Source organism: Rhinolophus ferrumequinum, chromosome 4 (genome assembly GCF_004115265.2).
Source record: "Rhinolophus ferrumequinum isolate MPI-CBG mRhiFer1 chromosome 4, mRhiFer1_v1.p, whole genome shotgun sequence".
NCBI lineage: Eukaryota > Metazoa > Chordata > Mammalia > Chiroptera > Rhinolophidae > Rhinolophus > Rhinolophus ferrumequinum.
The window spans coordinates 1,892,604-1,917,152 of NC_046287.1; the positions used below are offsets into that span (position 1 = coordinate 1,892,604).

The 24,549-nt window shown below is 44.6% G+C and overlaps 1 protein-coding gene across 1 annotated transcript in view; it reads right to left on the reverse strand.

Annotated features, from left to right (window-relative positions):
• Nucleotides 1-24,549, reverse strand: part of CSMD1 (CUB and Sushi multiple domains 1) — a 1,609,724-nt gene that overhangs the window by 293,503 nt on the left and 1,291,672 nt on the right. Inside the window, exons 16-20 of the mRNA XM_033104535.1 lie at nt 20,319-20,457; nt 17,319-17,506; nt 14,739-14,927; nt 4,605-4,721; nt 2,973-3,188 (exon numbers count right to left, since the gene is read on the reverse strand). Coding sequence (XP_032960426.1) covers nt 2,973-3,188; nt 4,605-4,721; nt 14,739-14,927; nt 17,319-17,506; nt 20,319-20,457 — 849 coding nt within the window. The remainder of the gene's footprint in view (nt 1-2,972; nt 3,189-4,604; nt 4,722-14,738; nt 14,928-17,318; nt 17,507-20,318; nt 20,458-24,549) is intronic.

Below are 24,549 nucleotides of genomic sequence, written 5' to 3' on the forward strand. Positions count from 1 at the left end.
ACTCACTGCTGTGTCTCTGTGGCCTAGAATAAAGCCCCACATCTTGTGGGTGCTCAGCAAACACTCCCTGAATGAAAGAAAACTCTAAAAGGATGAGTAGGCAACAGTGTTTTCAGGGCCGTGATGCTTCCACTGAGAGAAGACACACGGATGACTTCAGGGGAAAGTGAAGCAGAAAATGACGGAAGGACCCATTGGAAATGCATACTTTTGGTGCATAAATAGTGTTATGGGAATGTAGGAGGAACAGATCCCGCCCAGGGGACAATGTCTGACCCAGAAGGAAGGAGCTTTGCCTAGTCAAGAATAAAGAAAATGAAGAGAAAAGAGGCCTTTGAATGAAGAGAAAAGGCACGAAGTGGTCCACGTTCTCATCTTTGGGAGAACCGTGAAATCATGGGAATTCATTGAAAGCTGTCACTCAACAGCAGCACAGCAGCGAGAGCAGGAAGGGAGCGGGAGGAGTCGTGTGCGGTCAGCACCTGCAGCCGGGCGTGGGGAGTGCAGGCCTGACCGTCTCAACACGCACACCTCCCCACAGCCCTCCCACTCCTCCCTGCAGAGTACTGACTGGGGATGCAATTGGGAGGTGCTGCTTTAATAAAACCTTCGAAAAAGACAGACATATAAACTGGACTATCAGGAAAAAAAACAAAAACGGACATGAGAATTGTAATTTTATACAAAATCAGAAAAGTCCCCAGAAGGGTAAATGCCTCTTTTGCATAATGAAGTTGCTACTTATTTGAACACCTGACAAATCCATTTCACTGTATTAGTGTCACTGGCAGTGGATCGTAGCCCAGTTTCAAGGCAGATCCCTCCAGATGGACCCCCTCCTTTAGCCATCTAAGGCACATGCCTACTGAACCCTGGCTTGGCTTGTGGTTGAAGGGGGCTGTCTGAGCCTGAGTGTGACACAGTGTCGGTGAACATGGATCCCTGTGCAAGCTTTACCGGTCCTTTTCTACAGCTTGTGTGCAAATGAACCGTGCCACACACTCAAAAACTGTCGCCACATTACTTTTAACATGTAACCCTCTTTCCAAGCTGCCCCTGGAAGCTCCAAAGCCCCGAGAAGTGGGAAGGTGTGTTTTGCTCCTGCCATGGCTTGTGAAGGAGCCCAGGGAAGCAGGACGCACTGGACTTGCCCTCTGACTCGGGAATCCTTAGACTTGTCATCGTCTCTGTGCTGGGAGTGACAGAAGTCAGAAACGGAAGACACACGTGGACACCGATTCACAGAGCAGAAGGCCTGTGCACCCAGAGATGGCAGACTCATCCCCTTGCTGCTTTCTCTCCGTGGGGTGTGCTGCTGACAACCACTGTGGAGCGTGGTGAAGCTCAGGACTGAGGCCAGTGACGTTCCCGCGCTGTCACTGAGATGGGCAGAGCAGACTAGAGAGGGGGTTACGCATGAGTGTCGGGGAGACCTACAGCTTCGCCACATGAAGTGGCCAATTTCACGATTACCACTGATTACAGCAAGTTTCCAAGAAATCAAGTAGTCTGAGCCTGTCCTAAACGCTCCAAAAATGAGGGGAAATACCAGAAAAAAACACCAAAGTCAGATTAAGACAGACGGCAATCGGTCTGTAATTACACTAAAATCACCAATAAATCTTTTTCTTTAAGGTAGTGTTTCAACGTGTCAATTCCACCTCAATAAAGCTCAAAACAGACAGTTCTTCCTTTTGCAGATCATGGGACATTTAGTAAGTCATTATCAGTTCCTTAATTAACGCCCACGACGTATAAGGCCCAGGAAGAGAGCTGCCAGGAACGGAAAGGAAGAACATGTAGAAAACACGCCAAAAGGTTTCATTTTTCAACAGAGATACGATAAATATGCAAATATCGTAACCAACAATCGGTTCAGCGGCATCAGGTTGCTGAGGAATTTATGGGAGCTGGAGAATGGGAAAAGCTGCTTGTGAGGTGGGGACTCTGGGACCCCCGGGGGAAAACATCATCAGATCTGGGCTGTGCAGAATGACGTGGAGAAACACCTTCTTCTGCAAAGCATCATGGACACACGTGCGAATTAACCCAACGCCTGACTCCTGTCAGGAAGCTTAGAGCAGTGCTGTGCTTTCTGTTGGCTGGGGGGTGAAGGGGGGCGCTCCGTCATATGCTCACTGCATGCTGCTGTGTTGTTACATTTATCTGGGGCGAGTTTTGATCGGTTAAATGTCTGTAGTTTTTCTCACTTGTAAAAATGTATTAATACCATTCACAGAACCATTTAAATTAAACAATTTAACCCATATGGATACTGTCTTAAGCAAGATACACCCTTCAGCAACATTGTCTATGTATAATTAAAAGTAAGAATGCTAATCTCGGAATTCCGTTTTGATGCTGTGTGTTTGCATTCAGGTAACTGAAAAGCTCATCCCTCATTGTGTGTCCACACTGCTTTTCACCCTAAAGCTTGTCCACTGCGGGGTGGGGAGCAGAATACCCCGTGGACAGCCACCCTCAGTGTGCCTCCCGATAAGGACAGCGTCCCAGGGATTCTGACGGAGCTCATGACGAGAAGTGAGTGAGAGGGCATTTCAGGAGAAGACAGTGATAGTCACAATATTCCACTGAGAACTTGCAAGCTGGCCGTTTGTGGGCGTCAGGCCACAGCCTTCCTTTTTGCTTCAAGAGGGTTCAGCCTCCTCCGCACACCAGTAACGCTTATCATGATGGGTCGGCCACTTACCTGTCTCCACACCCACACGTGTGAACACACATATACTTGTGCACACACATGTATGTGTGTACACAATGCACACGTGCATGCACACATACACATGTGCACACACATGCACGCATACACATGTACACACACACACATGCACACAGATGCATTCACACACATGCGCTCACACATGCATACATGTACACGTGTGCAAATGCACGCACACACGCACACACATACAGTACTATTACTGCCAGAGGTGAAACAGCAGAGACCGACATACCTGAAAAGGTGATGTTGAAGCCCTCGTAGGAAATGGAAAAGTCTGATATGAAGCGAAGCTGGGCAGTGAAGTTCCCGAACAAACCCGCCTTAATGATGTGCGGCAGCACGGAGCCCGTGAGCCTGGCCACGGGCTCCGAGAAACTGCCGTCCTCCGTGACCAGCAAGTAGTCGTGGGAGCTCTCCAGGTGAAAGGTGTGGAATATCATCTGCACTCCTGGGAGGCGGGGAGACGGAGGGCAGGAGGGACGAAGGAGGAGGGAGAAGAGAGGGAGGGAGGGAGGAAGGGGAGGGAGAGTGCGAGTTAACACTCTCGGAAGAATAATGTCTTCTGGGTTTAGAGACAGCAAAGTCTTGAATCAAAATTTAATCTTAATATGCAAACCTAACGTTGAAGTTTGAAAGGAAAATACAGAAAATGGTAGGCCTCAGAAATGAAAGAAAGAAGAGGGATAAATAACAAAACTAAATAAATGCTTAAGTATATATAAGAATAAATACAGATGACATATAGACACAGACAGATACAGATATAGATACAGACACAGACAGAGATATGTACATGTAAGTGGAACATGGCAGGACGCTGACAATGGACTGCACGCAGGAAAGCTCGCGAGGCCCTGAGGGGGAGCGTCTGGGTTGAAGGACCAGGTAACTTTCCCGTTGATACTAAATGAACGTCCTTTAGGAAATCACAGCATGGGCATCCAGACAGAAACCTACACAACGGAGGGCCCGTGTCTTTGCAATCACAGTCCTGTGCCCCTCACGGACATGTGTGCACAGTAACTGTGCCGGGAAGATCCGTTCCGGACGCCTAGGGCCAGTGAATCAGACAGACCATGAGAGCTTCTTTATAATGAAAATATGTGTATGTAGGACAAAACCTTAGTAACTCATGATTTGTTTCTTCTTTGTTCTCAATTTCCTTCCTTCAAGAGGGCATAGGGAAACGCAGAACATATAATAAAATATGCGAATTTGGCATCAAGTTGAGCTCAAGTCTAAGTGGAAAGACCAAGTCTACATACTATTTATGTGACCACAATTAAAAATGACAAGTTAAGTTATACTAAAAAGACCCATGGTACCATCCTCAGTCCAAAGTTCATAAACTACGTTTCCTGCACAAAATGCAAGTTTTCCTGGTCTTCACTCTGTCTACAAAGTGCGGTTAACGAAAACTGACCCATGAGTCATGGCTGGGTTATGCAAAGATAAAGGACTTATTTTGTATAATAACACTGGGTAACTTAGAACACAAGTCCAGTGCAAAAAGGGATCCTAGATCTAGCATGGAAATTACAAGTTTCGATCGTTTCCTCTTATTTCCTTTTATTAATCAATATTCGTCTCTTCTGCCTCACTTCCTTAACCTTCTACCTAATTTCCAAACTTACAGTCACATGGATGAATCCTAGTTATCTGATAAACAGAGTTAAACAAGGAACTGACTTCTGCTGGTAGCACCAATCGTTTAAACACCACTGTTCTAAAATCCTCCAAAATTAACAGTGGAACAAGATGAGGAAATGAGCTAACTGACTCACACATGAACCCTCTTTTCTTTTCCCCACATTTGTGTCTTGGTCATAATCCTGCACACTGAGAATCTACGTAAGGGCCTTACCCTTGCCATGAGACACTTCAATGGTCCAGGTGCAGTTCAGAGAGTTCGGATAGAAATCCGGAAACCCCGGAGAAAGGACTGTTCCACTCTTCCCATGGATGTAGCCTCCACAGAGCGCTTAAAATAATAAGGAAGCATTAGTGTGCTTTAAAAAATTTCATAATGATTGCTAGAATACAATACATTTCAAGTGACATTTAACTGGCCAAGGACTAAAAGAATTCTAATACCACCACCATGAAAACAAAAACAAAACCCAAACTTTATTTTACTTGCAACTGTAATATGCTAGTTCATATACAGGTGTCCTAAGAAGTACAAAACTTAGAGAAATAACAGAGTTAAGAATAACAACTAAAGTAGAACCCGCCCTGTGATGGTGAGTCATGTGTCCACTGGACCGGGGTGCCCAAGCACATGGTCAAACGCTGTCCTGGCTGTGTCTGCGAGGGTGTCTTTGGATGAGATTAACGCCATGCTGGCCGACTCAGTGAAGCAGATTGCCCTCCCCGGGGGGTGGGCCTCATCCGATCAGTTGAAGGCACGAATAGAACAAAAAGGCTAGATCCCCTGTAGATAAGATGAAACTCCTCTTCCCTGGCTGCTTTCCAACGGGGACACTGTCCTTCTCCCTGCCTTCAGCTCTAAACTAAAACTCTGGTTATTCCTGAATCTCAAGCCAACCAGCCTTCATACTGGAACTTACACCATCGGCTGTCCTGGATCACCAGCTTGCCCACCGCACATCTGGAAACAGGGCAGTGTCCATAAAGGTACGAGCCACGTCCTGTCATTAGTACCTCTCTCTCTGTCTCTCTCTCTGTCTGTCTCTCTCTCTCTCTTTCCCTCTCTCTCCCTCTCTCTCTGTCTTCCTCCCTCCCTCCCTCTCTCTCCCTCTCCCTCCCTCTCTCTCTCTGCCTGTGTGTGTATGCACACATATACACATACACATGATATGTACATGCACACATAGAGGGAGACGGAGACACACACACTCCCACTCACACACCCCACTGGTCTGTTTCCCTAGAGAACACTGACCTACACAATGAGAGCTTCAGAAATGGGGCAGTTTACATTTTCTGGAGCTGCTGGTCTTCTCAGAAGCACTTCAGTGGGTTTAAATTGTCTACAACACAATTGCCCTGTTCAATATGCTGTAATGACTCGGTTTTGAAAGAAGAAAAGAAAGTTCTACAGAATCACGAGCAGGAAAGTCGTGCCCTTTGGCAGATCAACATATTATGGACGTTTACGTGCCCGGAACCTGCTGTGAGGAGGAGTGGTTCAGAGCCAACCCCACGACTGGCTCGCTCTGGGGTCTTTGGCAACTTGCTTGCCCTCCCACCCTGCTTTTCTTATCCGGAAAATGAAATACTGATAAGTCCCACCCGCCTCTCAGCGTAGGCCTTTACAAAGATTGCCATTGCAGGACACCATTACCGGATCTGACATACACTAAACACCCAAACTATCGATATAGTATTAATAACTATCGATAGTTATTAACAGGTGTTAGATCTGTAACGTACCAGTAATTTACAAATTCGAATAAACTCGATATGCACTAATTTTTCAAACAATTGAATGCTGAACACATCCTCGTGGGTATTTTCTTCCGTTTCACATCTTACACCCTATGAAACTTTCCTGAGAATGGAAGACATGAACTGAGAAGGGACCAAGGGGACGCACTCAGCAAAGCAGGAGGCTAGGCGGGGAGTAAGGTGATCTGGGTTGCAGCCATGTGTCTGTCCCCAGATCTTCTGGGTCTCGTCCTTCTCCTCAAACCTGCCCGCATGCGTGTGGCTGCAAGGCCCACGTGTGAGAGCAGCACAGACCCGGGCTGCCCTGGCCCCACTGCACGTCCTGCACACTGAGCACACTTCTCTGCCCCTCTGGTCCCTATACCCTCACAGGTGAGAAGGGACAGAATCCCCACTTCACCGGTCGCCGTGAGAATGAAACGGGTTCACACCTGCAAAAGACGCCGGGCAGCGTCTCACACACCAATGGCTCCATCAGGATTAAACTTGACTGTTCACTTCACCAGATCCCTTTGCTCTCTCAGCCTGTGCACGTAGGTACTTACACTTCCTTTCTGGAACTAGGTGACAGGGTCTATTGGTCAAACACTCGTACCTGGAATAAGTCTCTCCCATTCACATGACCATCCTGAATCATGTGTTGTAACCGCTCGTTCCACAAACAATATGTGCAAAAGCATGAGCTAACTCGTGGAAAATATGGCATTTCTCATCATGTACTTTAAGGGAACAGATAATCTCTGAGGATGCAAACGAGATGGGAAGAAGTATATAAAAGTCAGCACAACAGAAACTTTTAAATGAGTTCTAGAAAAGTTTAACAATTTAAGATGTTCACATCCTAAAATTACACTGACTCCACATGAGGTAACATTCCTGAAACATTTGAGATTGATGCAGTCAGCCAGTGGTTCCTGAGCAGCTGCTGCTACGCAGACACGGTGCTCGGCACAGAAAAGACGCTAACGAGCAGCACAGATGCTGCCTCTGCACTCCTGGCTCCTCCGGTACTCACTCCATCCAGCTGAAGGAGAGAGAATGACCCCAACAATAGAAAGAACGGAGGACACGCAATGTTGGCAGATGACAAACACCAGCCGGAAGCCTAATAAGCCTTGCGCAGTTTGGGGGCGACGCAAGGGAGCTCGGGGAGGCCCTTGGAAAGTGGCCTATGAGGAAGGACTTGGCAGAGATGAGGGACCCGTGTGGTATCTGGGCAGCAACCCGGGCGGAGAGCAAACAGTGGGACACAGGGTGGGAGTGGGCCTGCAGCTGAGGGGACGGTGTGCCTGGGGCAGGACAGACGGGACAGTTCCGGGAGCTAAAGGGCCCGATCCCGCCCACCGGTACAGGCGGGGACGGGCCTGGGCATCTCTCTGATGGGCTGATGGGCCCCTGGAGGGGTCTGCACAGAGAACGGCAGGTACCAACTTGGGGTTAAACATGACCACTAGGCTGCGGTGAGCAGGGCAGTCGGGGTGGCAGGGGGTAAAGCCGTTAGAGGAGACTGGATGGGGACATCGCAACAGAGGTGGTGGGGACAGGCCAGAACCGGCCATATTCTGAAGGGACAGACAGCCCAGGGATTTTCTCAGCAGCGAGATGTGGGTGCCAGGTGAGAAAGGAGGAGGAAGGGCCACCTGAGAGGTTTTAAGCCTGAGTGTGAGGTAACCGAAGGGGAAGGGAGACTCTGGAGAAGCAGGTTTGACCTTGAATCAGGCGGTTTGGGATACTGCAGCCTGATGCCCTCTAGCCGACCTGCAGATCAGTGGGCGTGGCCACTGGGTGACCAAGTCTGGGCTCCGTGCCAGAGGTCTGACCAACGGACAGGACGAGGGCACAGCCAGAGGAGACCAGCAGCATAGCGGGTGATGCAGACACAAGGTTACAACCGGGGATAGGCCATGGTGACAGCTCGGGGACGAGGAAGCCTCAGCGTGGAAACGAGAAGTTGTGGTCAGTGCAGCAGGAATAAAGCAGGAGAGTGCACACTGCTGGCAAGGAAGCTGCATCTTGCTCACTTTTAGTTCTGGCTGGGATCGGACTGGTGTAAATGAGCACCTTAACTCCTCAAACTTTTATCAAGAATTTAATCTTCATAAATGAGAAACACTTTATATAAAATTGAGCTATCTTGTATCTGGTTATTGGTCAGTAGTCGTTACCCTAAAGTCTACAAGTGCTATATAAACTGATAAAAATTAATTTGCATCCAGCTACATCTAAAAATTGCACAATTCATTACTCTGGTTTTCACCTCTGCCTAACACCTCCAAGGTAAACTGTTTGCTCCTATGCTGGGAGAAGCCTGGAGGCTGGGGAGAAGTTGTTCTCACCACTGTGTGATGCTTTCAGTCCACTAAACACCAAATCCAGAAATCACTAGCCAACCTCATCAAGCCGCCACTTAGGAGCCAAGTTCGATGGAAAGTTACACATAAAGCAAACCTGCTGCTTATTTTGGTTCCTACGTGTGTAAACACAACACAAACTCACACGTTGTGAAGATATGAATAAAGAAAACTTTGTGTACAAAGCTACAATGTTTTGTTCTGGAAAAGGAGATTTGATGTAGAGAACTGTGTTGCTACTCTCACCTGAAACCGAAGTGAGGATGGAGTAAGAGACCTGACTCACATTTTAGAGCCCACGGGGGTCCCTACGGATTTCCATGTATGGAAATGTCTACAGTCCCTTCACTGGAGCCACAGAAAGAGCTGCGCATCATTTGAATGACAATAACCCATTTCCTTGTGTCCTGCAGAGTCTTTTCCAGGCAGGTAAAAAGCATAGTCAAGTTTTACTCTTGCTATCCTCACGGGTATAATTTCTTGAAATTTCCTTTCTATTCCATTACGCCCCTCCCCATTAAAGACCCAGGGCTTTGTGATGCAAATCTCTTAGATGTCCAACGACGAACAGATGCTAGAGAAACAGCAGACGTGACCACGCTGAGGACTTTCCCGAGGGAGCTGAGATCTACCAGCAAACACCGTCCTATCTCTGACCCTTTGCTTTTTATCCAGCCACCCAGCCACCCAGCCACCTATCCGCTCAAAATGATTTACTGATAAACTTACTACTTTTTCCCAAGAACCCTTTTTTGCTCTTGGACATACAACAAAGAACAAGACAGGCAAGGCCCTGTTTTTCCAAAGTTTCCCATGTTCTAATGGGCAAATAATTTATAAAGAGATAGCAAAGCATGCTGCACGTGAGCTTTTTTTCAAAGGTCTGAGGTCTAGAGGACTAGTGCACGATGGGCACCAAAGTGATGGCCACACGTCCACGCAGACGCCCACTCCCAGGGCACTCACTTTTCCGTAAGTGACCAAACGACGGAGGGTGCCAAAGGGCAGTCAGCCCAGGGTTACACGGCTGTCCTGTGACAGACAGGCTGACTGACGCACACCCCTCACTGCAGCCCGGGGCTCCTGCTGGTCTTCCAGGTGAAGCCACAGGCCCCGTGCATTCTGCAGTTTTGGACTTCCCACAGTTACCATCTTCCCCCACCTGCCCAGACCTTGGCCAAAGCCTTATTTATAATAAATGCAAGTCTGCAGACCTGTCAGTCATTGTTTTGTAAATTAAAAAAAAAAACCAAAACAGCTTTAATAGGTTATTTTTCAATGTTTCCTCCACCTGGATTGGAAGGACAAGAGCCGCTGCCTGCAGGCTGCACCTCAGGCGAGAGTCATTTTCTATGAGAGAGAGGACGGCGGGAGAGGGAGGGGGTCCGAAGACAGACTCTACTCTCTTCCTGCAAGACACTATCTGCTCCCGCAGCGCCAGCTCTCACTAAACCTGGCAGGTCTCACAGGCACCTTTAAACACCCACTTCCTTCTTGGGAACAGTGAGACACTCAGCTGGATTTCCCTCTGCTTGCTGAGCATCTGGGGACGCAGCCCCAGAACCATTTCTCTCTCTCATGGCCCATGCCTGCACTGTGACACTTCTGTGACACTTCTAGCTACTCCTTGCTTCTCGCGTCTTCTGAAACAGGTGTGTTCCAGCCATTTCTGGGATTCCGTCATTTTTGTCTAATTTATCTCCTCGCTCTGTACTCTTGCCTCTTCTTCAGAGAGACTAACACATGAAAGCATACTGTATACTGCCTGTTTTCTTTCCTTTCCCTTTTTCTGCTATTTCCTTTTCTTTTGCTTTAAACTACTAATAAAGTTCTATTCACAGCAAAGACTTATGAATCTACTTTCCATTTGAAATTACTCATAGACTCTCCATGTCCTATAAAAGTCACTGGTTTCATTCATTCATTCATTCATTCATTCATTCATTCATTCATTCTATTGGACTCCTTCTCTCAAAAGAAATCATGTAAGAAAACCCTACAATAAAAGGGTGGTTATATCAGAGCTGTTCATCTGAAGGGGGTGCCTCGCCCTGCCCGTCACCCTTAGCTTCACACTCGACACCCCGCAGCCCCTCTGTGGGAACCCGGAACACTCCAGTTTCACATGTCGCCCAGGCAGTCAGCTCCCTGCTCACAGGATGCAGGTAAGGCCTCTGAACTACCTGTGACCAGGACGTATGTTCACCAAAGGGCCTGCCACCCACAGCTGCTGCAGGCTTCGCTGAGTCTCCACGTGTGGACTCCCACCATTCATTGCACCACCAGGAATCCTGTTTCTTCCTCTCAACCTTAATCTTAACAGCGCACCTTGCAAGCTGCCCCTGGAGCCTTTCAAGATTCCAAATTGTAACTATTGTTTTCATCTCCTTATTCTAAAACACTTTCCTGTGTCTAATAAAGCACTTACTTCACTGGGTGACTTAAAAAATAAGTCCTTCTTCTCCCCAGGCTCAAAGATTATAGGCTTTTCAAGTGTGGCTGCAGACACAGTAGCTTTCCAACAAATGCTTGTGGAGAGTTACCGCTTTACAAAAGTGTTTACTTCATGAACATTTTCCCAAAGTTTCCCTTGCATTTGTCTCTCACCAAAAAAGGAGGACAGTTGATTCCAATGGTCATGTTATTTCTCCAAAACTTAAGAATGCAAAAGCATAAATAGTGGAAACAAAATGAAGCCAAGATACGGAGATGACAGATGCTGATGAGTTTGTCTTCTTCGTGAAATGAAATGTTGTAATTAATCCTGATTTCTTCTTTCCTTCCTGGGAGCTATGCATGCTTAAAGGTTTAAATACCCTAGTGATATATCATTTATTACAATAAAAACCCATGGGGTTTAAGAGATTGCTGAAGATTTGAAAAAGCAACAAGAATAATTCTTACGACCAAATGGAAACAATCAGCCATGACTGACTAAAGCTCTTCTATCAAACCCTGAAATCGCCCTAAGTCGGCTGCTGTGCTCGTAGCCTTTTATCAGAAAGTGATCACTCTCTGAAATCGGTTCCAATGAAGCAAACGCTAAGCAAATCGTCTGTTACTGGACCAAATATGCAGCCTGCTCTGATGGCATCTCACTTGCTTGCAGAGCTCATGGGACCCTTTCGGGTCTATGCCTGCTCCGCTCCTCCCAAACGCCCTCTCCCAGACGCCCTCTCCCAGATGACATCTCCCAGATGACCTCTCCCAGACGACCCTTCCTAGAAGTCCTCTCCCAGATGAACTCTACCAGACGACGTCTCCCAGATGACGTGCCCAGACTACCTGCCCTACACGGCCTCTCCTAGATGACCTCACCTACATGACGTCCCATCCCTTTACCAGGCTCTCTACTTCACCAGCCCCAGAATTTGCAGGGTGTGCCATGGCTGCCAGCTCCCGGAGAGTTTAATCATCTCTTCCACTTGAAGTGCCTCTGAACATGTTGGCTCTTTGGGGAGTCCACTCATCACTGGAATCCCAGTTCAAAGTTGGTATTTCCAGTGAGTCCTCAGTCCCTCCTCCTGGGACTTCTGGGTGCTGGTAACCTTACTACTTACTGCTCTGTGTGGTCTTGATTTCACATGATCTTTTCTCTGGGAAACTGACCTGTGCCCCTACATTTGTACAGATAAATGAAACCTCACGCTCTCAGTCCCACTATACTAGGGTGCCAAAAAATGTACACACATGATTTGTATTCATTGTTTGTTATTGGTATATATTGAACATTACAATTTTAATACAGTTTTTTTCCCTTTCTTAAAATGTGTATACAGTTTTTTCTGGCATCTCTGTAGTTTTAAATGATTTTAAGTTTTGAATCTTTACGTTTCTATCTTTAATCAATTGTATAACTTTTGTTTACTTTGTGAACATTTTGAAATCCAATCAGATATCCAATTTGACCAACATAATTTATTAAATAGGTCATCCTTCCTTGGTGATTGGAATAAATTTATCATAATTAAGTTCCTATGCAGGCACAGATCTGTTACCAGAATCACCGTGCTGAGTGGTACTGCACTGATGTCATATTGTTTTATTAACATTAATTTTTGATGTGCTTTGATACTGGATGGCATGGTCCTTCTTTGTCATTCTTAAATATACTTCTCAGCTATTTGGAGCCTTTACCCTTCCAGATTTATATCTAAATATTTATAAATTTCAATTAGAAATCCAAATTAATCTTAATTAGATTTTATTGAATTTCAAACTTTATTTGCAGAAAGTTTGTGCATTTAAATTTAATTCTTCCAATTTAGAAACATAGTGTATATTCCCATTTATTAGGGTATTATTTTGTTTTCTATTGTAGACTTCTAATTTTTAAAAACATATAAACCTTCAGAGGTCTTGGTAGATATATTTATTCCTGTCAGTTTTCTGTGTGTGTGTGTGTGTGTGTGTGTGTGTGTGTGTGTGTGTTCCTATTATACATCTCGTAAGTTACACCGTATGTGACAATCTTGTGTTTACCCTGAATACAGTCACCTATGGAACACTTGTTGCCAAATTTGATGAATTTCTCTTTCTAATATTTAGAATTCATATTACTTTCTTAAATTTTTGCATTAGTTAAGATCTTCTGGACAATGTTAAATAATTTTTCTGACACCGAGGCTGTTGTCCTGTCCTAGACTTCCATGGGAGCTTTTATAACAGTTTACTATTATTAATCATGATATGTTCTACAGGTGAATTTACTTATATTATGGTCCTCTATATACTTGTTAAGGTGATATATTATTTTGGTGCTTAGTTAAGGTCAAATGTAAAAAGAATGAAAATGAAGACACATCGTCCCAGAATAATTTACACATAATTACTGTTTCCAAGTCTTCCTCCCTTTTCATTTGCTTTGAAAGGAACCAGTTGTCTCTGGTAAGTTGTCATACAGGTAAAATGGGGGCTAGATACTGACTGTCCCTGTTGCAGACTCATTTCTATTTACACACACATTTCACCACATGATTTCCACCACTTTCTTCACTGAACTCAACTATGAGGGGGTTAGGAACACACATTTTGACAATTCTCTAAATCCCTAGTCTGTTCTGCTCCCCATACATGTTTTAATATTAACAGCTCATTTGAGATTTTTAAACAGAAAAATGGTGTCAATACAATGTGAATTATTCAAGTGTTTGCAACACTTTCCCACCCAAATAATTCCCCCCCGGGGGCCAGCAGCCCCGCTCTGCTAGTTTTGTGGATTCTTCATACTTCCTGCGATAGCCTCCAGCCACCACGTACTGCCCACCTGCTCTCTGCAGGTTCTCTTCCAAAGTCCCAATTATTGTTCGGGTTAATAGTCTGGGGGCAAAGGTCAAAGATTTTGAGTGGTCTGCTGCATAATTGTCCCATAAACCCTATTACTTTTGGTGCCTCGCTTCTAAGAAGTCAAGATGCTTCATGGATGCATATATCATGTTTGATTGGAAATGCCTACAGTCTACACCAGGTACTAAAAATGCAAATGTGTGTAATGCATATGTTTCTTTTACATAGAAACGACGTTATAATGAGAGTATACTCATGGCCAAAGGCAAAGTCCTTAACTTTTCTGCAAGTGATCCCAGGTAAGACACTTGTTTACCTTGTTATAACTATACACTGAATACTATACAGCTGAGTAGTAAGTAAAGCACAATCACCAAGAATGTTACACATTTTGAGATTTCCAAGAGCAGATCTGTGTAGGGCAGGGGGAGTGGCCAGTGGCACAAAAAGCCACTCGGGGATCTTCTGAGCATTCTGTCCCAGAATGGGTGCTCCTGGGGACAGAGCTCTTCCAGAGGTGATGAGTTAGAGGGAATAAGACCTAGAGAAAGCTCTTTGACACGTGGGCCTAGATCAGAAGAAAATTAGGGTTGACACGCAGAATATGCATATTTACTGCAGTGTCTCACATGCTATTTTCAATAATTGTCATGTATAAGGTGTATGTATAACTCAGCTCTGTAAGTTTGCGTGTTTTGGGGACAGAGTTGAAGGACAAGCCGATAATTTTTCATTCTTTATACCTAAACTGATGCTCTACCTATTAAATTTGCTCGGTAAATTTCAAAGGTTTGATAATGGCACAATTTTAAGGTGCACACCTTTTCAAACAGAAATCCCACTTCTTCAGTAATATTGTCCCGCGTCCTAAAGCAGACACACCACCCAAACTCTTTAAATATTTACAGGTGTGCATTTCTTTCTGATCGCGGCTGCATGGCCCCACCTACCATCACAGCTGGGCAGTGCGTGGTTCCACTGGTGGTTCTTCTCACAGACGAGGGGCTCGTCGTCACTCAGTGTGTACCCGGGATCACAGCTGAAAGTCACCGTAGACCTGATGCCAAAATCACTGCCATGCCGACGACCATTCACAGGGATTCCTGGGTCAAGGCACGAGTCTGACTCTAGAGTCACACCTACAAGCCCAGAAAAAATACATGATGTAAGGATCTTTCCAGTTTGTAGACAAGAAAAAATATCTGTGCCATAATACATATGAAATAGCCCCCGATTTACCCAGACCTGGACAATTAGGCAAGTGAATCCAATAATTCCTCATGTAAAAAACAGTAAATTTTCAAATAACCGACCAAGTTTTATCTGTAGAGAGACATATATTGGTACTCTACTTACCAGATATATAATAGTGCACAGCTGAATAATTCGCTGACCTCTCTGAATTTAACAGTTCTTCAATTGAAGAGCAATGATCTGTACTAAATGAAGTCTAAGCCTTTTCCCATTTCCCACCTCTATCCCTTTCCCACTCTCCAACATTTTATATTTTATGTTTCAGTTAGATTTTCACAGTCATACTTCCACTTTCACATATATGCATACATTCACCCATGCCCATACACATATAGTGCAAATTAAAACTACATTCGAGTTGATTTTCTAAAACTGCGTTCCAAAAAAAGCATGGGCTTTTTTTTCATATCTGTACTTAAGTCAGCCACTTTCAAGATGTCTGCAATTAGGCTGTGCTAAAAGATGTTAAAAAGTAAAGTGCAATGGAGAATCAAGTAATTATGACCATTCCATTACAAAAGTTTCTTTTCTCTTTTTTAATGCTTCTCTCTAATTTTAGAGTAATATATATTTAAAAAATAAAGGAAATGGGAAGAAGGGAAATGATATTATGGCAATTTTATGAATGCAAAATAACAAAAAGAAGACCTTGCTATCATTATTTGTAACTGTCTCAGTAACCTTCAGAACATTGCAATTATGACTTGAACTACTAATCAAAAATTTTAAATCATTACCAACATTTAGACTGTTTAGTTCCCCAAAAGGTCTTTGGGATAACTTTGCTGGTCACTGCACATATTGTACCAAATTTTCAGTGATATTCCACATGGATATACCTGCCTTCATTAAGTCAAATATATGAAAAAACAACTCGGGATGGTATTTTAAAATAAATACTAAGTGATCATATTTCTTCATTAGTACAGAAAAAGGTGATGCAGTCGGATCAGGAACACATGGAGGACCGTGGGCCACATTAAAAAATGTGCGGTAAGGAGGGTGGTCTCCACACAGAGGCTAGCTCCTGTCAGATAACCTCTAAACGTTAAGGATTTCCTGAGTGGTAGGTGGCTTTGTCATTCATGGTGGGCCCCTGGGGCCACACCTGAGAATATATATTCACCAGGTAGCTTAGGGTGGGCTGCTGGTATAACATGGCTTCAGTCCAGTGTACAGGGAGTGGGGCAGCTAGACACGGAGTTCATCCATGGGGGCAATGATTCAATCAGTGACACCTAGGCAATGAAACCAATAAAATCTCCGGACATGGAGCTCAGGTGAGCTCCCCTGCTCAACAGTACTCTGTGCAGGTTGTCATACATCATGGCTGGGAGGAGGGGATACCCCATGATTCCAGGGGTAGAAGACCCCTGCAAGCTCTAAGTGTGGACCCCTGCTCGCAGATTCCACCCTCTCTGTCTCTTTCTTTGGCTGGTTCTAACTTGTCTGCTTTCCTAATGGACGTCACTGTGTGTCACCACTTTCAGTGGGCCCCTTCTATCAAATTATCAACCCTCGAGGTCATTTAGGGAGCTCTCTGAACTTGCAGTTGGGTCCACAATTGCTGGGATGGGCAGATTGCACTTCGCACATCTGTGCCCCTAAACTTAGTTTGGTACATCAGGTAAAAGAATCAAAGGAAAAGACTATCATCATGAAGCCACTGGACTTATGGAAACAAGTGGGAAGGTGTACGTGAAATTGGGATGACCTTGCAAAATACGCTGCATTATCACAGCTTAACAATTGATTTTCACTATGTCTAACAATTGCTCTTAAATATTTCTGACAACTGTAAACATTAATAGTCATTTGCCATTTAGTGAAGTTCCACTAGATTTTAGCTTCTTCTCTTCTCTTGGCTACACGCTGTCCACCCAGGAAATGTGTCTTTGTGGACTCACAAGTAAGCACTACAACTGCGCCAATCATGTTTTTCTAGCCCCAAATACTGTTCAGGATAAACATATAATCTTAGCGACATGCCTGTTAGCTGCTTTGGTCAATGAGCTTTTTCTTAACAGTGGAATGAACGGATTATGACATCACGCAGAAAATGAACACCTTTCATTGTTTTAATTATTCTGTTACTTTACTTTATAATGACCTGCTGTGTCTTTCTGAGTTTTACAGTAAAAACGCCCAGGCCGCTCTGTCAGCCACGGCAGAACGTGTGACGCTCGCGTCGGGCAGTGGGCCAGCACAGACGAGGGCACGGTCGCGCACACACAGGGACACGCGTGCCTTCGTCCCCGCGGGCGGCTGGGACTTACTCTCGTAGCGGATGAGGAAGCCCACGCTGGCGCGGCTGCTGTCGGTGGAGAAGAGCAGGTACAGCACGTTCCCGGTGCTGACGAGGAACCGCGGGGCCTGCGTGCCGTGGAACTCGCCGATGAGCGGGGACGCGGCGGCCGGGCCGTCCCTCACCTCCAGCGTGTCGTAGTTGACTTCCGTCTGGAATCTGCGGACACGAGGAAGCAGCCAGCATTGATATGCAGAGCCGCTGGGGCCGACACACTCCCGTCACACCTGCACTCACTGATTAAAAGCCCAGGGCAACGCAGAAGTGAACACGGGCAGTGACTCAGGCTCCTTGGGGCTGGACACGCAGACACGTAAACACGTATGTAAGGGCAGTGCTTTTTCCCACAGGAAAAGGTGCACCCCGCGCCCCTCCTCTCACTGAGTACTCTGTCCTGTACCATCACAGACAAAAAGGGGACAGTGCCCCAGCTGTAAAATAAACGTGCTGTGACCAGATTACTTGTCATTCATAAATAAATAAATAAATAATCAATCACCAATTGGTAAAAAAAAACCAAAACAATCATTCCACTTTTTTAAACTATGTGTCATGCTCCCCCATCTAACGTAATTGTGGATATCTTAACATAGGCACAGCTGAAATGATATCGGAAAGTAAGGTATCACAACTCAAAATATGTGACAATACTCTGGAAATAACCAATCCTGTGCCTTTTAAGTTGCATTAGCTCCTTTAAAACTAGAGGAGCGTTTAGTACACTGCTGCTTCAGCAGCTAAATGCTACTTTAACGACTCGAAAAGGCAGAGCAGCCTCCAGAAGTGCTTAACTTCGAGAAGGACGTGGCCCGGCATGGTATGAAGTGCGGACGCAGCCGCTTGGGTCCTTCGATGCAATGCAGGCGCCCTTCCAGGCATCGAGGTATTTTCTACATGGGCCCAATGCTCGGGGTAAAGCTAACCGGTTTCAAGGGTCTGGCTGTGTGCGCAGGGACCATGACGCGGTGGGAGCCTCTGGGTCCCTGGGGACAAGAGAACAAACACTTCCCTGGTGTGTGTGTGTGTGGGGGCGCCTGCACCAAGAGCCCCCACACTTTGCACGGACCTGCCCATGGGGAGGAGGACCAGGGAGACAGCGGCCATCTGAACGTCACGGGGAGCGACAAGAAGAGGCGGGAGCGCAAGGCTCTGCCCCGTCACCTGTCAGGTCACGTACCACTGCGCACACTGACCACACAGTCCTGGCGCTACCAGGACAGCGCCCAACCCCTGACCTTCTATAAACAACATGTGTGGTGTGGCGTGGCCACAGGCTGGGCGTTGGGGGTTAATAGTGCAGCTTTCCCCGTTCAACATGTTCTCAAAAGGCCCTACGGTTTCTCTGTTATGTGAGTCCTAGTTAACGAGTCTGGAAACGCATAGAATAATTCTCATTTGAAATATCTGCACACAGGTTTGCACATCTTATTTCAGGACAGTTAGCACAGAGGAAGTGCACAGCCTTCCTAGCACAGTTGGAAGACAGCCAGGAGGAGCGCGGAAAGAGGAAAGTCTGAGTATGTGTCCTCATTTGGGAACCTAACACACGGGGCATAATAATGACATCAGCCTGGAGCTGAAACTCTCTCCGCAAACACATCCTACATGAGGGTGTCAGCCCCACGTGTGGCTCAAGGCGTAAACTGAATTGCATCATGCAATTCGTCTTTTAAGCAGTTGTATGAAAAATCACAAATGTCTGAAAATATCGGAAATACTGGTACTTACAAATGGAATTCAGCAAAATACTACAGTTCAATAATATTGAAAAGATTGAGAAAAATTATGTGTGTCCCTGTTCAGGCTACTAAAAATAGACTGACAGAGCGCTAGGGAGCTGTGCCAAGCTGCACTGGGAAAGCACAGCTTTTGCAAAGTGATTCAGCTCCCAGGGAGTTCGAATGTGCTTCTGCTTCTTACCCTCACAACACCAGGAAGTATAAAATCTAGTAACACACCAGACTTAGTTTACTGAATACTACCGAGCTAATGTTCTCCTGGTGATTAAGGTACGTGCAAGGAGACATTCTCCAACATAACGGAGATGCAAACCAAAATTCTTCTTCTGAAATATTATCCTAGTGGAGATTATTATTATTCTATCAGAGAAAAGTAATCATAGAAATAACAATTTCAAATACAAATAATTACTAACAGATAAGAACAACTCCTACTCAAAACCTTTCCTGTATGAAAGTTTTGATTGTTATAAAATTAGTGGGAGCAAAAAAAAAATAATGTAAGAATATTCTTCATTTTGAGACATTGTAATATTTTGAATATTAAAACCCAGAACTCAGTCTAGTCATGGAGAAGGTTATTGTTGGAAAAAGCCTGATGCTGCTCTGAGACTAAGCGTGAAACACTAAATAGGTTTTAAAGCACGTGGCTCGTTCAAAAAACTTTTTCGTTTCTAATCATCAAATCGATTCCGTTGTTGAGACAAATGGGAACATGTTTTAATCACAAAAGACTGGAATAGCATGATTATTTTAGGTTACCATATAGACAATCAAATAGCTGCACCAAACGACATCCCAGGGGTAGTACCAGTCCTGGATAATTCCCAGGTGACTAACTGGTCACGCCCCGGCCACTGCCAACTCTGCGAACTAAAGGCGCTTAGCCCGCTCCAGATCCCAGGGTCACCACCAAACATGCGCTGCTTCCCACCCTTCGGGAAGGCACCTGAGGGGCCCACGGAGCCCCGTGGCAGGCCACGCAGTGCACTTGGGACACACATCCGCCCAGGACCAGCACTCCTCAGGCAAGCCTGCAAGGGGCGCCTGAGCTGGTCGTGGAGGATAAAATCCAAGGACGAACCTCACTGAGCAAGAGCCTACGTCTTTGTAACTGAACTCGTCTGGGGGAACCAATGAGCAACTGTCATATTTCAAATTTTTAAGATCCACTTAGCTAAAAACACTGCACATGCGAGGTTCCAAATTAAGGAGGAAAAGGTTTTCCTTACCTATCAAAAGTTATTTTGATAGAATGTCCTGGTTTTGCTTCAATTATCCATTCACAGTTTAAAGAATCTTTATAATATCCTGGCCATCCCGGAGGCAAAATGACGCCACTCGAAGCTGTCAGATGTCCACCACACGGGGCTGAAAGGTGAGGCAGGGTGTCAGCAGGTCACTGAGCACACGGCTGTCACACAACTAGCTCTGCTCTGTTCCTGGTTTGACCATTTCAACTATCAAAGCAAAACTTATTCCCAAGTAAACTGAGTTCAAGTTCTTTGTAGTAAGCTTCACTTCATGTTTATGTAACTATCCAATGATACTATCTCGGAGATTTAGAAAAAAAAAAAAGATAGCTGAGATACTTCTAAATCTGTATAATGAATTATTTCCCCAATACAAAGATGTGTTTCCTTTAGTAAAGCTTTAAAATTTTGTGAGCTGTCATGTTGGAATGCACCTAAATTGTCAATGTTATTTTTCTAACATCCTGTCTTTTACATATCACTATAATTTACAGTGCACTTCAGAACGTGTATCCCTTTATCCTGATGAAACAAACAGGTTAATCTTAATACTGCGGACAGACAAATCTAAACCCTGAAGTACTGTATGACGATGTCAGCTTTGCTCAGTAGTCAGCTCTGATTAGGGGATGCTGAGATAACAAACACACCCGCCACGTGGGGAGCCCAAGTGAGAGGTCACTGCCCTGGGGCTACACAGGGAGGGACTATGCCCACAGGGCCTTCGTGGCTGTGGGAAAGGTCTTGCTGGCGATCAAAGACTCTGGGCCAGAAGCTGGACCTGTCACTGCCGCTTAGTACCTACTTGGTCACAACCCATCAGGTCCCAGCAAGAAGAGAAGACCTGTCTGGCGGAGATCCAGAATCAGGAATGTCCTGTGAGCAGCACCAGGGACGTGAGGGTTGCATTCACGTAGGTGATAACAAAATAGCATGTGTGTGAATAAGGTGTTCAAAACACAAGTCTCCTTTGATTTAGGGACTCGCTGGTGTTGTATGCCAGGTAACTTCCTGGTGAAGCCCTTCCTGAGTATACGTATTGTTTTCTGTAGCTTTATTTGTAAACTAAATCCTTGGCTTGGATGTATTACACTAACACGGGCTTTTTACAACGTCCTACAGGACTTAGTCCATCTTTTCCATTACCTGTGAGTTTTCCCAACACTAAATCCTCTGTACGTGAAAGATCGAGAACATATTTATGCATCTCTTGGGTGTTTGTGTCTTTTTCAGTCTTTAATCTGTTTTCAAATCTCTTTTTATGGTACTTTGTTGATTCACATTTTGCACTTTTGATTTGGGTCACTTTAGGTCATTTATTATTATTGTTATTATGGTTACTATTAAGGAAATTACCTATTCCTTTGAACTTTAAAATCTGTTGCCATAGAGTTAATGATGTATTGCTGTACAATTATTTTTCCCCCTTCGTAACTTATGTTTTTAATGACACTGAGCTGTGCTGAAAAATACAGGCAGGTTAGAGACAGAACAAATAAAGAGAGATATCTTTCATCCAGAAGTCACACAATTTACACCCACGATATGCTTGCATCCAGTACATTCTGCCAGAATAAACAGACTGTTTAAAAAATAATTCTTAATTGTGAGCCTTTTACTCTTTATGTAAAATTATCAACAATGCATTATTAGTGTATTAAATTATTTTTAATTATGGTTATTCCTCTTTTATACTGCTAAATACTTTTCTTCCTCTGAGTTTCCTTACCAGAATCATAGAGGGTTTGCCTATTGTATTGATATTAACAAAGAACTCACTGTTGCATTGAATTACTTTCTCACGTTGATTTTAGTTAATATAGTATTCTACTTTATTTTTTGTTTTTTGCCTAACTCCCTAATAACGGTAATGCGTTCCTGTTTTCTTTTTGTCCCACACAGGGTGGGTGGGAGGGACAGTCTCCTCCTATGCAGGCTCTGCTACGGGGTTTCGATTCCCCCTCAGAAGGGGCACTGCCCCAGGACCTAGCCAGCCACCTCCTCAGGTCTTCTCTGAGCGTCACCTGTGCTCAGCCATCAAGGAAACTTGAAGCATCTCTTTCAGACTTAACTAGTCCTCCGTGTTGTTTTCTTTGTTAACCCATAGCTGGGTTTCGCACTGAACTTTATCTGAAAGTTTCTTCTGAATAATGACAGAGTTGTCCATTCACATTTCATGTGATCCTTTGAAACTTCTGTCTGACTTTATGCAAACAGTCACCTGCCACAAACCAGTGTCCTTTTCTTCCTGGGCCTGGACCGCGCTGAGGGTCAGACCTGCCCTGAGCCCACAATGCGTGGGCACCCAGCTGTGCCGGCTGGAATTGTCCGGGAGAGAACAGGCCGAGAGTCCAGTTTGTCTGAAACCCCTTCTCATGCAATGGTTCAGGCTGCAAAGTGAGTAGAGACACGTGTGGCTGGAGCAGTGTCGGCGAAGGCGCTCAACCCTGCACGTGGTTAGCATCGTCCATCAGAGCACCCACGAGTGGGTGTTTACGTACTCGTAATAACCCATCCATTCATTAACGTTTGATACAGTGCTGTTTTTACACAAAAACCACACATTTAAAATACGCAATCAAATAGATAAAAAAATGAAAATTCTATTATTTTCTTGCCCTTCCGTTTATTGATTTTCTACCCCTGGGGGTGCTCACAGCCCACCAAATTGTTTTAACAACTTCAGAAAGTATGGAAACACGAACACCTTTCTGTCATTTCAGCAGAGTCTGCCAGTGCTGACTTAAAATGACACTGATCCTTAAAATAATGACGGATCACTTTGGAGGGAGGGCTGGGGGCAGGACGCGGTCACCACCCACCCACAGCCCCACTCCACCGCGCTGCCAGTCAGCGGGCTGGGGGGCCGGGCTGGGGGGGCCTTCCACGGGGAGACTCTGCTCCTGCTCAGAGCACCTGCCTGGTGATGTCAGGTCAGTCAGTCTACAGAGGGGAGTAACCCTCCACTGTGGGTTCTACCACGTTTCCCCGGAAATAAGACCTAGCCGGACCATCAGCTCTAATGCGTCTTTGGAGCAAAAATTAATATAAGACCCGGTCTTATTTTACTATAACATAAGACCAGGTCTTTATAATATAATGATATGATATGATATAAAATATAATATAAAATATAATACAATATAATACTGAGTCTTATATTAATTTTTGTACCAAAAGACGCATTAGAGCTGATGGTCCGACTAGATCTTATTTCCAGGGAATCGCGGTATTTGATATGGATTTCTCTTCTATTCCCTTATTATAAAAGAAACACCTCTTCACTAAAGAATCCGAGAAAATGAAATGAAATGAAGAGTCAAAAAATTCACCCATAACTTTGATTAACATTTTGGTGTATAACTTCCTTTTCAGTTTTTAAAAATTATACACATATATACATACACACACACGTACAAATATGCATATATATATTTCTGTGTTTATATTAAATACATATATACATTTAAATTTATATATATTTTTTTTTCAAACTGGCATATTACAACAGAGACAGTTGTATCATGTGATCTTTCACTGGATTACATGTAATGAGCACCTTTGATGTTACAATCTTGTCAGTGATGCATGCTATCCTTGTTTGTAAATGTGTCATGATTTGTCTAACTGGTTCTCTGTTTAAAACCTAGTTTTTCTGAACTTTTACTATCATATTTAATACTGAAAAAAAGCCTCTTGAAAAAAAATCTTTTCACAGTTGCTTGAATACATCCTTTTAATACTGATCCTGAAGTAAATTTATGGCTGAAAAGGTAGGAAAAAATTAGGACCCTTAATATAACTGTACACTGTGATGTTCTGATTTTATACTCTCCAGAACACAGAGGAAATGCCAGCTACCTGACAACCTTACCAATAATACATCTTATTGATGTGTTAAAACCTCTGCCCATTTGATACACAAAAATGGTATTTTACCATTGTGTGAAAATCTGTGTATCTTGCCAATTTTCAAAAGGCTACCATACTATATAATCCCAATTTTGTAATATGGAATTACATTACATTTGTCTGTGGAAAAGACAATACTATGGAGACAGTGAAAAGGCCAGGTTGTCAGGGGTTGGGGGAGGGGTGAATGGGGAGCAGAGGGGACATTTAGGGCAGTGACACTCCTCTGTGTGACGCTGTGATGGTGGCGACAGGTCATTACACATCTGTCCAGACCCACAGAAGGAGCGACAAGAGT